The sequence below is a fragment of the Geotrypetes seraphini genome, chromosome 4 (assembly GCF_902459505.1).
Source record: "Geotrypetes seraphini chromosome 4, aGeoSer1.1, whole genome shotgun sequence".
In the NCBI taxonomy this organism is placed as follows: Eukaryota; Metazoa; Chordata; class Amphibia; order Gymnophiona; family Dermophiidae; genus Geotrypetes; species Geotrypetes seraphini.
In genome coordinates, this window is record NC_047087.1 from 212,738,444 (window position 1) to 212,752,153 (window position 13,710).

The 13,710-nt window shown below is 39.9% G+C and overlaps 1 protein-coding gene across 1 annotated transcript in view; it reads right to left on the bottom strand.

Moving 5' to 3' along the window:
- The window catches only part of CHAT (choline O-acetyltransferase), a 153,542-nt gene that overhangs the window by 22,731 nt on the left and 117,101 nt on the right, over positions 1-13,710 (bottom strand). Inside the window, exon 13 of the mRNA XM_033943571.1 lies at positions 2,944-3,006. Within this exon, the coding sequence (XP_033799462.1) occupies positions 2,944-3,006 (63 nt within the window). The remainder of the gene's footprint in view (positions 1-2,943; positions 3,007-13,710) is intronic.

Consider the following 13,710-nt stretch of genomic DNA (forward strand, 5'->3'; position numbering starts at 1 on the left):
AGAAAATGTTTTGCAATATTAATAAGCTTCTAAGCAGTGACATTCTTACCAGCATACATCACTGTCTGTCTAATGGGAAATGGAGACAGGCTAATATAATAATGTTTAAGTCAACACTTTTGATCATACTGTATTAAATCAAATCTGGTCGCCAGTGTTAAGTAAGGAATTGCATTAAAGCTTTTAGAGGTCCTTATTTAAGAGACTTTTTTTTTCCTTGTAGACACAAACAGAAAAAAAAATTCTTGATAAGTCCCTTGGATCCTTACCAAATACGATATTTTTTGACAGGCACAGAAATAGATGTGGGAACAATTTTATGCACCCAGGTGAAATGTCCAAAAGATACATATTTAAGGCCTTTTAGAAAAAAAAGATAGGTACCTACAAGGGGCTGCTGAAAAGTTCTCAGCCCAACCAACAAAGCTGGGGCAGTCTCCATTGAAGGCCACACACTTAGGCCCAAATTCTTAACTAATATTAGGCACCTATTTTGGAGGTGCCCAACTAGCAAGGCGCCTATCTAAATTGATCAACAAGCTCAATTAAGCTTTTTAATCAGTAATTGAAACTTAGGCGCCTATCAAGAAAGAGCGATTCTGCAATAAGGCGCCTCTAAAAATTTAGGTGGCTTTCAAAAAAAATAGGTGCTATTCACGCTGGGCGTGGGCATGACTACGTGTTAGGCGCTTTGATGCAGAATCGCTGCTCTTAAGCATGCCTAGGCGATCAAATAGGCGCCTACCTTTAGTTGTGCCTACAGCTGGCCTATTTATTGGGCACCTCCAAAATAGGTGCCGCTCAGCGTGATTCATTAAACAGCACCCAATTTTACTTGAAGCAACTGAACAGTGCCTATATCGGACCCTTTTGGGGGCATTTCTTATAGAATTTGCCCTTTAGTCTAGCAATTTTCCAGCTTTTTTTATTCTATATTTTTCCGAAGGAATGAAAAAAGTGGAAAATAACTGGATCTCGATGGCCGCGAATTGGACTTTGAGGATGAGATGTACAGCATCTGCATCTATGAGGCAAACATGGTTTTTCTTGTTACATTGATCTTTTTGGACCCCTGTAAAGTTACAAAAGTTAGACTGTTCTAAATCTAATAGCTGCTGGCACTGTCACCGGATCATCTGTTGTTCTATTGTCCATTGATACTCAGTTTTTGGAAGTCAATATGGGGACAGATTAATGCTGTACTTGAGTCATCAATTCCATTGACATATAAGGTAGTCATATGTGGAACATTATTGCATGTTAAGCCTCCCATGGACCGCTAAAAATGTCAGCTTTTCCTAATTATGACTGGGATAGCTATGCAAATAGTACCACGTAATTGGAAAAAATTATGACCGCCTCAATTTTTCTTTTTGATGGGCGAATTTATGCTCCAGCTATAAGTATGACAAAATGAATGCTGATATATTGGGGCATAGTAATTTATTTAAATTGGTTTGGGGCCCGTTGACATCTTTTATTACTGTATTATAATTGTTTTCCAGGGATTCAAGACAAAATGAGACAAGTTCCTGCTGAACCGGAATGCACGCAGTTAGGGCTAATCTCAGTTAGGGCACTGGTCTTTGACCAGAGGGCCGCTGCGTGAGCGAACTGCTGGGCAACACTGGTCTGACCCAGCAGCGGCAATGCTTATGTTCTTATGTTCTTAATTTTTGGTTTATTCCTATTCACATCCAGGGAGGGTGGGATTACATTATTATTTTTAATAAGGAAAAGTTATTGAAAGACTATAGGTATTTGTGTTCTTATTGATTAATCAGTGGGTTGGTGGGTGAGATAAAATGGTTGTTCATGGTTATATGTAAGATGAATGCGCTTTTCTTATTTTCTTATATGTTTAATCTGTGTACTGCACTGTTTAATATTTGGAAAATCAATAAAGAATTTTAAAAAAAGTACTTTAGCCATTGTGGGAAATGTTATAATTGTTCACACATGTATGTTTACATAATTATTCACTAAAAATATTGAACTATAAAAATGTGGGGTAAAATAACTATTACCAAAGATCATAAATAATTCATTAATCAATACTGAAAAGGGTGGTAAGGCTGAGCTTTCATTCAAAATATAAAACTCAATTGTGGTGAGAATTTCATTCTCCCAACTCACTATAGGGTAGCTTAAGCTGATCCATTCGGGGGATTAATTTATCAATCACCGGTCAATCACCACCTCTAATCTTAATGCAAAATCTTATCATGTTAAAACAATAAATATTATAAATATAAATATTCTATAATTCATTATAAGTGTGGGACTTAGCTTCAAACAGCAATGAAACTTCACCACAAATGAGTTTTATATTTTGAATGAAAGCTCAGCCTTACCACTCTTTTCAGTATTGATTAATGAATTATTTATGATCTTTGGTAATAGTTATTTCACCTCACATTTTTGTTGTTTATCATTCCAGAAAAAGGAGGCCAGATTGAGATATCCGAGCTTTACTTCCATTGAAAACAATGGAAGTAAAACCCAGATGTCTCAATCTGTCCTTCCTACTTCCATTGCTTTCAATTGTAATGACTTTTATGTGAAAATCGGTATCAAATTATATATCAAAAAAGGAACATTTATCTTGTGCATTTTCTTCCTGTAGATTTTTTTTTTTTTTTAGCATGTGCTGTTAGCACACCTAATTAAAAGGAGCCCTCCATTAAGGCTCCTTTTATCAAGCACTAGTAGAGCATTTTACCATGGTCCAGCGAGGTAAATGCTCCTATGATCATAGGAAATGAATGAGCGTCGGAGCATTTACCTCACTGAGCCACGGTAAAACACTCTACCGCTGCTTGATAAAAGGATCCCTATGTTAGAATTATTTTCACATTGTCATATGCCTTGCCTTTATTTTATTTTTCTTTCATAAAAGCCTATTTCATCGTAGTAAGAAATATAGATATCATGGTCACCTACCAGAATAGTATAGTTAGTTTGAGCCATGATTGCATCTTTAAGATGTTGCATTTTCTCAGAATCCTGAAAGGCAAGGAAAAATAATATTAATACTAGAAGCTTGGTAATGGAGTCTATTTACCAAGCCATATTTTAGTTAGTTCAATTTATATATTTGTATCCCGTTTTACCCAAAGCGGGTCACAAAAAATATATACAGAATCAAAATGATAAAGACATACATAACAACATTATCAAAATTTATAAAAATTACAAAAGGCGTCCAGCGCCTGAACATAGTACATGAAATTCCATTCTCGTATTTCACCTTACAGAAAAAGATGTCTTTTTAACAATCTTTTAAAACTGCATACATTTGTCTGCTGCCATATATATAGTGGAAGAATATTAACTGTTAACACAGCAGTACAGGCTAAAAGTTAATGTTGCCACAGTGCTAATAGTTAACATGACACCATAACAAGGGCCAATTCTATAACTTGTGACCTCCAGTTAGGCATGCTGATGTACACTGTGGGCCAAATTCTATAAATGGCGCCAAGTGGCGCCTACATTGTAGGTGCCGCTCGGCGTGGTTGTCAATCATAAAACAAATGGCGCCATTTTGGTCTAACAAATAGACCGAGCAATTAGAGGAAGTTTCTCGGCTGAAAAATGTAAGCTTTTAAACACGGTTAAGGAATTTTAAGGTAGATATTTACAACATGATTTTGATGTTTGTAGGATTTTGGGTGAACATGAATAAAGCACTTGTGCAATCCGACAAACGGAGAAAATTACAAAGAAGCACTGCCCCTGAGGAAACAGCAATGTGAAACAGTTGAGTCACCGCCTAGGCAAAGAAGCCTCCGTTATATGCAAATTTCATTCATGCACATTCACTGTGGATATCCTGAAAACCTGACTGGGACGGGGGTACTCCAGGACCGAGTTGAGATACACTGATATAGAATACAGTGGTGCCTCACACAACGAACTTAATCCGTTCCAGGAGCAAGTTTGTTATGTGAAACGTTCGTTGTGTGAAACGCGTTTTCCCATAAGAATACATGTAAAACAAAATAATTCGTTCTGCAGCCCTGTTTTCCCATAAGAATACATGTAAAACAAAATAATTCGTTCTGCAGCCCTACATTTCCCTCCCTCCACCTCACCTTATATGCAGAGTTTGCCAGCTTTCTTTTTCACCCAGCCGCACGCTTTCAAAAAGCTGTGCACGCGCAGCTGCTGAAGTTGATCAATGTTCTCCTCTCCTGCAACTTCCGGTTTCCGGTTGCGTCAGAGGAGAAGATTGAACAACAGAGCATGCGCGCATGTGCTGCTCTTTGAAAGTGTGTGGCTGGCCGAAAAAGAAAGCCGGAAAACTCGGCATCTAAGGTAAGGTGGAGGGTGCTGCTGTTCCCGGCTCACATTAGGAAGCGGCGAGAGTAGTTCCGCCCCCCTCCGGGCCCCTCGGGCGACTTCGTTGTGTGAAACGAAGTTCGTTATAGGGAGCAAGACAAAAAGTTCGTTATGCGCAGCGTTCGCTGTACGAGGCGTCCGTTATGCGAGGCACCACTGTACTAGCATAAGTTGATATTGGCATGCTTAAATATAGGTATGAACAGTTACACCAGGTCTATGGCAGGCGTAAATATTGATGGCTAAATGCAGCAATTATGTGTATAAATTGCAGTATTCTGTAAGTTACTCATGACAGTGGCTACCCCACTCATGTGAACATCCCTCTGATAATTACACACTGTGGCACTTTAGCACATAATTATAGAATACTCATGCCACGTATAACATGCATTAGCATGCGCTTACTCTCATGAATGACAGTAAGAAAACATTTACCACCCTCCTTTCATGAAGCTGCGTTAGGCTTTTTTATCGCCGGCCACAGAGATATTAGCTCCGACGCTCATAAGAATTCTGAGTGTCGGAGCTAATACTGCCACGGCTGGTGATAAAAAAGCCTAACATGGCTTCATAAAAAGCGGGGTTAGGAATGCATTTGATACATAAATTTAATGCGCCCTGTTATAGAACGAGAGGGCTAGCAATATAATCTTCAAATTCAAAAATCAGTGGGGTCCGTTGCCATGTTATACAAGAGATTCACTGAGATGTTCAAAGACAAATAAGAACATAAGAATTGCCGCTTCTGGGTCAGACCAGTGGTCCATTGTGCCCAGCTCACACGGCGGCCCCCAGGTCAAAGACCAGTGCTCTAAATGAGTCCACTCCAGCCTCACCTGCGTACATTCCAGTTTAGCAGGAACTTGTCCAGGGATTCAAGACAAAGTTGGACATGTTCCTGCTAAATTGGAACGTACGCAGGTGAGGCTGGACTCATTTAGAGCTACCGTCTCTTGTATAACATGGCAACAGACCTCACTGCATCCCCATGGGGGGAGGGTGCATGGGGGGTGTGCGCCTATTATTTTAATATGAGATTCACTGCTGGAAGACATGTCCACTTTTGTGGATGAATTTTAAGACCATTCATTTTGAGTTTGATATCATATTTAAGAGTCTCTTCTCAAAATATTATTACAGTATTTTAGAAGCAATTTCTAAGTCTGTGAACATGGTAATTATAATCACAGCTGATAATGAATCTCTGTATATGAATACACCATAAAATGCATTGAGAACTACTTTGCATGCTTGTGCTAACTCTGTAAGAGTGCTTAGAGATTTCTGTGTAAGTTAATTACTGTTGTACTGTAAGACCATTTTTTTCCATATTTAGTGGGATGTGTTACCAACAGATTATAAGGGTGTCAGGGGAGGCTACAGTGGCCTCAGATGTCATCAATTTATTTGTAGGGCACTTCATTCAGCAATGATTAGCAAATTCTCAATAGAAAGTCAGATAATGAAAAGTATATTTTTCATACAGACAACTGATTGTAAGCAAAATTCCTGCCGCCAAAACTTTTTTTGACCTTTAGAAGTGGCTGATTTCATAGGTTTCTATGTTTCCATTTGTTCATAATCAGCTGTCTATATAAAAACATTTCAGTGTTAAATGTTTGGATATGTCAGTAGTTAGATGAGTTTGCATTTTCAAGCTGAAAAATAATACCCCTTGTTAAAGTGACAACTCAGAATGTGGACATCCAAGTCACTTCACATCCGAACTTTGTTTCTCCACTGGTTAGAGGTTGTAAATTTAAAAGTTATCACCAACATCTTTTCTCACATCAAGCAGCATTATGGGGTAAAGACCTGGAACAACTGCTCGTGCCTACTACTTATAGGGAATTCAGGAAACGCCTAAAAACACATTGGTTCCTGAAGTACTTAGTTAACTGACTTATACAATCTTAGTCCTCAACAAATGATCTTTAGAACTGTTATTCACCAACTCTGAACTTGTGTTTATTCCACTTGATCTGTAATACCTTTTAAGCATTGTAAACCACATAGAACTTCACGGTACTGTGGTATATAAACTGTTATTATTATTATATCAGATATGGAGGTCCATATCTCATGTATTTTAGAATAGGATCTGCTGACATTTGGCCTGTTCTGAAACACATGAGAAATAGATGTTACAAACTGAAACAACTAACTATGAATGGAAGAAGACAAGGGGAACATCCATATTATAAAATGGCCACACCCACATCCATATGGTAGGCTAATAGCGCACAACCTAAAGTTAACCAACCCGAGTGGTATAAATAATCAATATAACGCAATATGTTATACTTCACTCAATTGGAGAAGTGCATCTAGCGTTCATTCACCATTCTACAATCTCTTTAGTATTCAGGAAAAAAGGCCTCAGAATTGGAGCCTACGCACAGTCGTGTCATAGACTGAGGTGATCAGCGTAGTTTTTTTTTGCTCCATGCTCCAGTCATTGGCCGAAGAACCTAATAACTTTGCTACTTTTTTTAACTGCTTAACTGCTTAAGATAAGTAATTTAGATGTCAATCTTTTTCAGCATAATTGACAGGTGCATATTTAAAAAAAATGGTGAAAAACGGTGAATGTTGTTGAAGATAACTTGTAATAGGGATTTAGTAGTAAAACAGAAGAAGAATATATAAAAATTAAACTAAATTCCAAACAAGAAAAAGAAAAACAGTTAAAAAAAGTAGTAAAGTTATCAGGTTTTTCGGCCAATGACTGGAGCACGGAGCAAAAAAAACTACGCTAATCACCTCAGTCTATGACACGACAGTGCGTAGGCTCCAATTCTGAGGCCTTTTTTCCTGAATACTATAGAGCTAATAGCGCAGCCAGCTAAGAGTCAGAGCAGAGATTGCAAGTACAAATCCTGCTGTAGTTGTTTTATTCTTTTTTTAAAAAAAAAATATTGTGAATCCTCCAAGGACAGAGAAATACCTATTGTTAGGGTTGCCAGATTTTTCACTCAGAAAATCCTAGACATTTAGACCCGCCCCCAGGCCCACCCAGTTCCACACATCCCACCCTAATCCCACCTCCAGTCCAACCCTAGCCCTGCCCCCGCTGCCTGCTCTTGTCCGTTGCTTCCCGCTGCCCGCTCTTGTCTGCAAATCATGTTGGGCGGGGAGGAAGTCCGCGCAGGCGTGGATGTCACGAGATGACTTTGCACTTCTGCGTGATGTCATTGTGTGACATTCGTGCCTGCGCAGACTTTCTCCCTGCCCGATGCAGTTTGAGGAGACTTTTCAAAACCTGGACAATGTGCCGGGTTTTGAAAAGCCGTCCGGACCCCCGGACATATCCTCAAAAGAAGGACATGTCCAGGGAACTCTGGATGTCTGATAATCCTACCTATTGTAATTTTCCTTACTCTTTCCAGTGGAGAATTGCTCAGTCAGCGCATCCTTTTGTAATCTGGATGTGCCATGTATCAGGTCTAAATACCAATGTCAATCTTTTTGAACATGGACATCCTTTTTCCTTCCAAATCCCACCCAAAACACAACGAGACTGTGCCCTCTTACCATTTGGATGTATTGCAGTTTTAGGGCTCCTTTTACGAAGGCGCGTTAGCAGTTTTAACGCATGTAATAGTGCACACTAAACCGCCGGCCGCGCTAGCCGCTACCGCCTCCTCTTGAGCAGGGGGTAGTTTTTTGGCTAGTGCGGGGGTTAGCGCATGATGAAAAGTCACAAGCGTTAAACCCGCTAACGCGCCTTCGTAAAAGGAGCCCTTAGACAGCCATACCCTAGATTTGTAAAATTAGGATTGGTATGTCTATGCAATATGGATGTCTAAATGCTAGTTTTCAGACATCCAAAACAGAAATAGAGCTTCTCGTAAAATAACCACCAATATGCTAGTGCTGCTCGGTGAGAGGGAGAATTAGAAGGCCTTGAGCATACGTAGATGCATGCTCAAAGCCCGACAGAGGCAGGAGCTTCTTCAAGCGGCACTGGCATGTCCTGTGGGCTGTGTGCCGGTACCAGACGGGGGGTAAGTTTCAAGTTGTTTGGGCGGGGGGTGCCGGTTCGAGCGGGGGGGGGGGGGGCTTTGCAAACGGGGGGGGGGGGGGAGCGATGCCGGTTCTCGGGAGGGGTGCTCGCAAATTGAGTCAACACTCGGTTTGCGAGACAGGTTTTGTGAGAATGTTTTGCTCGTCTTGCAAAACACTCGCAAACCGGGTTACTCGCAAACTGAGGTTTGACTGTATTTCTTTACAATCCTTCAATATAGTCTCCCTGCTTTGCAATGACCGATTCCCAATGGCTGGGAAGCTTCATTATTCCATCCAAGACACCATTTTTGTTCAGCTGCCAAATGGCTCGGGTACTGGTGGCAGAAAGCTCTTCCAGAGATGCAAAATGATGTCCATGCATAGGTTGTTTCAACTTTGGAAAAGGTCAAAGTCTGGTGGACTCATGTCTAAACTGTAGGGAGCATGAGGTAACAACTCCCAGCCGTATTCGCATAGTTTTTCAATGATGACATTTCCTATGTGTGGGCGAGCGTTGTCGTGAAGAATGAGTGGCCCAGCTAAGAGTAACCGAGGTTGGGTTTTGTGTATTTTTCTGCGCATTTTTTGTATAAAATCACAATAATATACTACTGTGACATTTCTTCCACATGGAACTTTGTCTGTGATGATGACACCTTCATGATCATAAGCAAAAATCATCATTTGTTTGTCTTTTGATTGAGCTCATCATAATTTTTGGGTCATGGGGAAGATGGAGCTCTCCACTCGTCATTGAAAAACTATGCGAATATGGCTGGGAGGTGTTACCTCTTGCTCCCTACAGTCCAGACATGAGTCCACCAGACTTTGACCTTTTTCCAGAGTTGAAACAACCTATGCGTGGACATTGTTTGGCATCGCTGGAAGAGCTTTCTTCAGCCGGTATCTGAGCCATTCGGCAACTGAATGAAAATGGTGTCTTGGATGGAATAATGAAGCTTCCTTGACGTTGGGACTCGGTCATTGCAAAGCAGGGAGACTATATTGAAGGATTGTACAGAAATATTTGAAAAATAATACATGTAAATAAAAAAAAAATGTGTGTGTGCATTATTTATGAAATGACCCTCGTAGAATCATGCTCAGCAGTGTATTGCTGGACATCTAAACAACACCTAAGTTTTAGGCGTCCTTTATAGAATTTGCTCCAAAATGTCTATGTGGTTTGTGGATAGATAAAGTTTGAGGATAAAGTTTGAGGATAGATAAAGTCCTAGATTTCAAATGTACGGACTTTAATGCAATGGGAAAGTACCTGAAGAAAGAGCTGTTAGGATGGGAGGACATAAGAGAAGTGGAAAGACAGTGGTCTAAGCTGAAAGGAGCGATAAAAATGGCTACGGACCTTTATGTGAAGAAAATCAATAAAAACAAGAGAAAAAGGATATGGTTCTCCAACCTAGTGGCTGAGAAAATAAAGGCGAAAGAGTTGGCGTTCATGAAATATAAAAAAACCAAGAAGAGGAGAGCAGAAAGGACTACAGGGTGAAACTGAAAGAAGCCAAGAGAGAGATACGTTTGGCGAAGGCACAGGCGGAAGAACAAATGGCTAAAAATGTAAAAAAGGGAGATAAAAATTTTTTCAGATATATTAGTGAAAGGAGGAAGATAAAAAATGGAATTGCTAGGATAAAAGATGCTGGGAACAAATATGTGGAGAGTTATGAGGAGAAAGCAAATGTGCTAAACAAATACTTCTGTTCTGTGTTCACAGAAGAAAATCCTGGAGAAGGACCGAGATTGTCTGGCAAAGTTACACGAGAAAATGGAGTAGATTCTGCGCCATTCACGGAGGAGGGTGTTTATGAGCAACTTGAAAAACTGAAGGTGGACAAAGTGATGGGACCAGACGGGATCCATCCCAGGATACTAAGGGAGCTCAGAGAGGTTCTGGCGAGTCCTATTAAAGACTTGTTCAACAAATCTCTGGAGACGGGAGTGATTCCTGGGGACTGGAGGAGAGCGGATGTGGTCCCTATTCATAAAAGTGGTCACAGGGATGAAGCAGGAAACTACAGGCCGGTGAGCCTCACTTCAGTTGTTGGAAAAATAATGGAAGTGTTGCTGAAAGAAAGGATAGTGTACTTCCTTGAATCTAATGGGTTACAGGATCCGAGGAAACATGGCTTTACAAAAGGTAAATCATGCCAAACGAACCTGATTGAATTTTTTGATTGGGTGACCAGAGAGCTGGATCGAGGACATATGCTAGATGTAATTTACTTGGATTTCAGCAAAGCCTTTGATACAGTTCCTCATAGGAGGCTGTTGAACAAACTTGAAGGGCTGAAGTTAGGACCCAAAGTGGTGAACTGGGTCAGAAACTGGCTGTCGGACAGACGCCAGAGGGTGGTGGTTAATGGAAGTCGCTCGAAGGAAGGAAAGGTGACTAGTGGAGTCCCTCAGGGTTCGGTGCTGGGGCCAATCCTGTTCAATATGTATGTAAGTGACATTGCTGAAGGGTTAGAAGGAAAAGTGTGCCTTTTTGCAGATGATACCAAGATTTGTAACAGAGTAGACACCGAAGAGGGAGTGGAGAATATGAAAAAGGATCTGCAAAAGTTAGAGGAATGGTCTAATGCCTGGCAACTAAAATTCAATGCAAAGAAATGCAGAGTAATGCATTTGGGGATTAATAATAGGAAGGAACCGTATATGCTGGGAGGAGAGAAGCTGATATGCACGGACGGGGAGAGGGACCTTGGGGTGATAGTGTCCGAAGATCTAAAGGCGAAAAAACAGTGTGACAAGGCAGTGGCTGCTGCCAGAAGGATTCTGGGCTGTATAAAGAGAGGCGTAGTCAGTAGAAGGAAGAAGGTGTTGATGCCCCTGTACAGGTCATTGGTGAGGCCCCACTTGGAGTATTGTGTTCAGTTTTGGAGACCATATCTGGCGAAAGACGTAAGAAGACTTGAGGCGGTCCAGAGGAGGGTGACGAAAATGATAGGAGGCTTGCGCCAGAAGATGTATGAGGAGAGACTGGAAGCCCTGAATATGTATACCCTAGAGGAAAGGAGAGACAGGGGAGATATGATTCAGACGTTCAAATACTTAAAGGGTATTAACGTAGAACAAAATCTTTTCCAGAGAAAGGAAAATGGTAAAACCAGAGGACATAATTTGAGGTTGAGGGGTGGTAGATTCAGGGGCAATGTTAGGAAATTCTACTTTACGGAGAGGGTGGTGGATGCCTGGAATGCGCTCCCGAGAGAGGTGGCGGAGAGTAAAACTGTGACTGAGTTCAAAGAAGCGTGGGATGAACACAGAAGATTTAGAATCAGAAAAGAATATTAAATATTGAACTAGGCCAGTTACTGGGCAGACTTGCACGGTCTGTGTCTGTGTATGGCCGTTTGGTGGAGGATGGGCAGGGGAGGGCTTCAATGGCTGGGAGGGTGTAGATGGGCTGGAGTAAGTCTTAACAGAGATTTTGGCAGTTGGAACCCAAGCATAGTACCGGGTAAAGCTTTGGATTCTTGCCCAGAAATAGCTAAGAAGAAAAAAAAAAAAAAAATTTAAATTGAATCAGGTTGGGCAGACTGGATGGACCATTCGGGTCTTTATCTGCCGTCATCTACTATGTTACTATGTTACTAAGTTTATCTCCAATTGTTGTGACCCGTTTTGGGATAGGTGGGATACAAATAAATAAAACATAAAACATTTATTTATTGAGATTTTTTAACTGCCTTTATGAAGAGCTTCACCCAAGGCAATGAATGGCCATTTAACCATATGAGATGGATGAATCAAGATTTACTTTTGAACTCAACTGTAAAGATTATGGACTTATTATCCCCTCCTTTACAAAACTGTGCCAGTGTTTTTAGCACCAGCCGCTGCAGTAACAGCTTCAACGCTCATAAAATTCCTATGAGTGTTCGAGCAGTTATCATCGCGGCTTTGTAAAGGAGTTCGTGTGTTTATTTCATTTTTGCACTCTGACATTCTCTCTTATCTGTCTTCCCATGCTGTTTCCTATACCCCATCTTGTATTCTCCATTTTTAGATGATTGGCATCTATTTTTCTTCACTATCCTCATTCCTGTGCTTTTTTTTTACCTGGGAACCCTCTTTCTGGAACTCCTTACCAAAACAACTAAGTCTGAAACTTTCCTACTTTAAAGTCAGATCTGTCTTAAAGACTCATCTGTTTATAAGTGCCTGAGAATCTTAATTTGAGAGACCACTTTCCTCCTCAATTTTACTTTCTAGAGCTTGAAGCTCCTCTACCTTTTATTTTTTCTTTCTTTCTTTCCTATATTTTTATGTAGTTCCTTTCGGTTTCCAAATATAATCATTTCTGGGAGTCACACTAGACCGACATTTAGCACTAGCAGAACACACGAACTTAATGGTACAAAAATGCTTTTTTACATTGTGGAAATTAAGAACCATAAAAAAATATTTTGATCTTTTATCATTCAAACTATTGGTGCAGGTATTAGTTTTATCTATTTTAGACTATTATAACATCATCTATTTAGGAGCACTCAAAAAAATTCTAAGGAAATTAGGGATAATTCAGAATACAGCTGTTCGATTGATTTTTGGTTTAAAAAAGAATGACCATATTAGTCCATATTATCATTTACTTCATTGGCTGCCTTTGGAGGCAAAAGTATTATTCAAATTTTCCTGTATCTGCTTTAAGCTGATATCGGGATTGTCTCCAGCTTACCTTTTCCCTCATTTTGTGTTGCATAGACCATCAAGAGAAACTAGAAACTTCTACTTATTTGTTTTTCCAAAAATTAATGGCTGTAGATATAAGACCTTCTTAGATAGGACCCTAGCATTTCAAGCTGGTAGGCAACAATCTTGGTTAGGTAAATGTATTCAGAAAGCTATGTTATCCTATTGCTGTTTTCGGAAATTAATTAAGACAACTTTGTTCGATAAGTTTATTACTTAGTGAGTTTTATTATTGAAATTCTATTTTACAAATATTTGTATTTTTTTACTGTATTATTGTATTTTGCTGATAGTCCAGCTCTTTTTAGTGTAAACCGCCTAGAACTTTTGGTTATGGCGGTATAAAAAAATACAGTTATTATTATTATTTTTATTGTAAACCGCCTTGCTGTTAATGACAAAAGGTGGTATATGAAAACTAATAAACCATAAACCGCATTATAGGTTTAACAAAGCATTCTTCAAATCTAGTATGCATATAATTTACATTTGATTTTTCAGGATGAACTGACTTGCTTATGAATGGGGACACAATGTAAAGGATTTTTTAGTCAGATTTATGTTCACTTAGGGGGAAATTCGACAGCAGGACACTACCATTTCTTAGCATTGACTCAACTCTCACTACTAGTTTCCAAA